The following is a 4,885-nucleotide window of genomic DNA, read 5'->3' as shown; positions in this document are numbered from 1 at the left end:
TTCTTTCATCATTACTAATTAAATCTAGCTTTAAAATTGAATTTAAAAAACATTTTGATATGAGTATAATACCCAATTGTCGCCCATACCTATAGTGTCTATACTCGGAAAATTAGAACCTACATAATATGAATTCAGAATTTTAACCATACTATTCTGAGCAGACTCCAAAACCCTCTAACTTGTACCGTGCATGGAATGAAGTTATCACTTAACACAAAGACACTCAATTGCCCTTAAAATTACTCAAAATAAGACTCAATTCCAAATTTCAATCGTACTAAGCAACAAATCCTTTATAAATAGATATAACTCTTTCCATGTTTAATGCATGTATTCAATTTAAAACAGAAAAGACGAAACACGAGAATCGCAGAATTGAACCCGCCCAAGTCATGTTTCCAGTCTTTTAGAATAAACGACTATTTAAATATTATCCTCAGCATATTTTTCAAAAGTCAACCGCAAAAGCGCTCAAAGCATATTAATACGCGCCCTTAAACACCCCTTACATGAATAATTAGATGTTTCAGGGATTTATTCTCCACCTTATCTGAAAAACACGCGTTTTAAATTTGCAAACTCATTCTTTTTGCCTTATTGAGGATAATATATCTAAGCTTGGTTGCGATTCTGATTAATGTCTTCAAGTCACTGCAAGTTTATCATTGATAACAGAGCAAAAAAGGGAGGTAACTTGACTAATTCGTTTTTTATGGTGCCGCTTAGTAAAATAATCCAATAAACCTCCTTGTTGCCTCTCAAGACGCTATGAAAAATAATGGATTCTTCTTTCAAAAATCAGTTTGACAGAACGTTAGTGTCGAAACGGCACATGGTGAATATTCCTTTTTGTGAAAAAACAATTTAGAGATATGAAGAAAAATTTAATAATATTGCTGACGGGTAAGATTTTATGCAAAATATTTAAATAACAATGCATCAGAAGTCTCCGATTTCTATATATTTAATACCAAAAATTGGTAATATAGTTTTGAAAGAATTTCTTTTGCTAGAATTATCCGCTCAATTTACTAAAAGATTAACAATTAATAAATATATTCAATATATTTATTTAATTAATGAAATATATAATCTAAAAATAATAATGAAATACATAGTCTTAGGCCAAGCTAAAGGCTTTGAACATATAGTATACTGGCTATAATATAACTGTTTATAGTAACAAATAATGACTTATTACTAAACAAATAATGAGTTAGGTATAATAATACCTAACTATATAGTAGGTATATACTAGGTATATACTAAATTTATTAGAGGTAGGCGTTACTTTGCGTAAATCTATAATTATCTATATGTTTTGAGTTTGTGTTAATTCCGTCAATATTTGTCTTCAAATGATTCGACACGTGTTTCGCCCCTACACGAGGCGTCTTCAGGAGATATTGACTCGCCAAACTGTGGCACGAGACTGACTATATAATAAATGTTATACTTACTTTTAATTTACAGGACTATTTGCACAAAATGTCGTTTCTCAAGAAGACTATGAAATCAAAAGGGGAACATATCCATTCATGGTAATACAATTCTGGTTCTTATAATCATTGTTCTATGAACAAAGTTTTATAATTATTTATCGTTGCAGGCTTTTATTTATTATACCGACGAGAAACTGGTGGACAGCAACGGTGACCGCGTTATGCATGCTGGTATACTTTTGAAGCCTGAATGGCTTTTATCTTCTTCTCTGGAGAGCGACCAAGTACCCTTAGCATTCCCTCAAAAAACCCTTATGGCTCGGCTTGGAAGTGTTGCTATAGACAGCTCCTTATCGCTAAATGACGATGATGGTGAACAAGAACGAGAGGTTTTATTTCACTTCTACTGAATTCGTAGTATTTCAAAATGATCCGCCTTTTCCTTAATGATTTTCGCTTTCTTGTAGATAATTGAAGTTATACGGCCATACAATTTTACTGTGGAAACATGGTGGTACAGCGATATATCACTTTTGAAGACACTGACGCCGTTCAACATAACAATGGCCGTGAAGACCACTTCAATGTCACCGAGATCAACGGATTTAGTCGATAAAAAATGCTTCATATTGCTGTACATGGTAAATATGACAATTTTTTTATTTGAATATGGAAATAATAATAATTTCTTAGTTGCAACCAATATTTATGAATGATGCGGGACTTGAATCCGCGATCTCTCGAGTTCCGTCCGAGCGTTCTTCCACTGAGCCAAGTTTTACGAACCGCATGTCACTCGTATTTGGTACTTAATCATTACTTACTCACTACCGGTCTATAAGTCATCTAACATTATCTCCTTAATAGCCCAAATGAAACTGTTAAACTAACCATCTGCCTTTAACTACTATAATAACCTAATATTTGAATTTGAATTTAACTTGTGATGCAGAGTACTATGGTGACATCCCACAGCTAATGTCAATTGTCACACTAGTAACATCTTATTCAGATTTCTGTGATATTCGTGAGTTTCACTTACGCTGATTCCCAACATATTTTGTCTTATACAATACAATGTCGTATACAATTGTAAAAGAAATAATCATTGCTTAAATTCTCAATAAACTGTTAATTTTTGCTCTTTCAGAGGAAGAATAGTACTGAAAAACTCTTAACTCATATGGCGGTTAATGTCTTACCAGCAACTATTGAAACCTGTGGTGACAAATTCAGAGAAGGCAAAATGATTTGTGCCAATGATGTAGACAAGAAAACGGATACTAGTGATTCCAAATTTTGCAGCGTAAGTAAAAAAGTACCAGTTTGCCTATATATGTCATATTTCGCAATATAAATGAGAAAAGAAACTCTTATTTGGCAAAATAAAGAATGTGTATTATATTGAAGAGTAGGACAATAAAGTGCAGTGATGAGAAGTCCCCTCTCTTGCAACGCAAATGATATCACATGACCGTTTCTGTTTTATGTTAAATGTGATAAGGGCATGTATGTTGTACGTACAACGTACGTACGTACGTTTTGTATGTCCTACGTACGTACGTAGGACATACAAAAGCAAGGTAAGCAAAATAATACATCTACTGTTAACAATTCAATTTATTTGTGTTTGACATGCAATTTAAGAGAATTATTTATTGTTGAAATAGGTCATTCACTAGTAATTAACTCATAATATATGAACTAGACCCAAAGTATCCAACCAAAATACCAATGGAATAAGTAAGTGATAAAAATTTAAACAACCACAACCAACAATTATAAAACCTGTGCAATATATAAGGAATATATAGATAAAATATATACTGTATTTAAGGAATGCTGAAATGGTTTGGACACGTGGAGCGAATGAGAGACTTATCGAATATAAGTGTGTGTGTGGCAAGTCGGTCGCGGGAAACTTCGTACAACATTCATCGACCAAATTGGTGACGTTTTGAGAAAAGGTCTGAAGCACCCGCAACCGGCGAGCATTTTTGAAAAGAGTAATGAATTTAGAGGAAGTGCGTGAGGTTTGTAAGGATAGAAGCAAGTGGCATTCTATTGTCTCTGCCTACCCCGACGGGAACAAGGCGTGAGTGTGTGTGATTACATGTGACATCAAAAATAATTCTAAAGGAATCAATTTCGAGAAAATAAATGCCTTTTATGCCTTTTATATATCAAATCCATTACCTCTGGTAACGTGGTATAAGGTGACCAGAAGTAAGATGATTCGAAGGGAACTTTGCCAAATGAAATTCACAAAAGCCATGAGTCAGAGTAACTACATTAGTATTCATTGCAGGGTAATAGTGGAGGTCCTTTATTATGCTACACTGAGCCAGTAGGACTACAGACATATATAAACAATTGCGATGTTCCTCATCTTTACCACATATTCTCCGGTTGGACTGACTTCATAAAGTGTGCCATTCAAGACGAATGTCATGAAGATCAATGCTCCGCAGTGTGTACTGCCATTAACAAAGATCCAAATGAATCGTCTACAGCAGTAGCAACTGAACAGGCAAAAGTAATGTTAATGGAATATCCTCACAAAGAAATTAAAGAGGACACGCCAGCAGTGACAAATTTTGGAAATGAGTCTGATGAAAGCAACGCTGCTCAGGAAACTAGTTATGAAACACCAACAGTGACGAATGCTAGAGTCGAAGAAGTGACAACATCTACATCCACTACTACAACTACCCAGGAAACAGCTATGATGGAAGATGGTAGCACTTCGGAGACTATTGTGGCACAAGAATCAGAGTCCACTAGTTTATCGAGTGTTGCTGAGACGATTGAGCGACGAACTAATCCTGAAGCCCGACAACTCCCAAAGAAAACTAGAAGCGGAGCTTTTGTGTTCACACCATGCATATCTAAAATTTTAGTTATCTTATTTAGTCTACTTTATTGATTTTACTATTGTTCGTCCTTCATTTTAGTTGTAACTCTATGATTTAGAATAAACATTTCTTTCTTTTCCAATAATTTTTCTATTGAAAGCCTTGTACCCAGACCGAAGTTTCCATTAATTTTATATCTTTTTGTTTTCACTTTGATAGCTAAGATTAAGACATTGATAGCTTATCGGTTGAAAACACATTTACGTAGAATATGTCGCCAACGTAAATCATGATTATAATTTTATAAAATATTTAAATTAGTTTGTTAGGCATCAGACCTTAAAAGTTAATCTCATATTTTAGTTTTTTATGGTTTTTTATACATACTCAATTATCGTTTTGGTTAAAAAGCAATGAAGCTAGATGAAGGTGAACTCTTGCTTCAGAGATCGAGTTATTTTCATTACAACCGGAAATCCTTCCGATCTATCTCTGTATTAATGGAGATCCGAATTATTTTAATATCTTTATATATATAATTCTTGTGTGCGTGTGTATGTCACTGAACTCCTAGACGGCTGACCG

The 4,885-nt window shown here is 34.0% G+C and overlaps 1 protein-coding gene across 1 annotated transcript; it reads left to right on the top strand.

The window, feature by feature from the left end:
- The first annotated feature begins 804 nt into the window (after positions 1-804).
- Positions 805-4,445, top strand: LOC126970647 (tissue-type plasminogen activator-like). The gene is made up of 6 exons (XM_050816727.1): positions 805-906; positions 1,477-1,544; positions 1,613-1,834; positions 1,913-2,086; positions 2,596-2,751; positions 3,754-4,445. The coding sequence occupies exons 1-6, from the start codon at positions 876-878 to the stop codon at positions 4,369-4,371; spliced, it is 1,269 nt and encodes a 422-aa protein (XP_050672684.1). The 5' UTR covers positions 805-875; the 3' UTR covers positions 4,372-4,445.
- Positions 4,446-4,885: the final 440 nt, after the last annotated feature.

The sequence above is a fragment of the Leptidea sinapis genome, chromosome 21 (assembly GCF_905404315.1).
Source record: "Leptidea sinapis chromosome 21, ilLepSina1.1, whole genome shotgun sequence".
Taxonomy (NCBI): domain Eukaryota; kingdom Metazoa; phylum Arthropoda; class Insecta; order Lepidoptera; family Pieridae; genus Leptidea; species Leptidea sinapis.
This window is presented reverse-complemented; position numbering and strand designations above follow the sequence as displayed.

Coding starts and splice junctions, on each gene's coding strand:
- LOC126970647 (XM_050816727.1), top strand. CDS start 876: ATGAAGAAAAATTTAATAATATTGCTGACGG. Junction 1,545..1,612: donor GGGGAACATATCCATTCATG/GTAATACAATTC, acceptor TTATCGTTGCAG/GCTTTTATTTATTATACCGA. Junction 2,752..3,753: donor GTGATTCCAAATTTTGCAGC/GTAAGTAAAAAA, acceptor TATTCATTGCAG/GGTAATAGTGGAGGTCCTTT.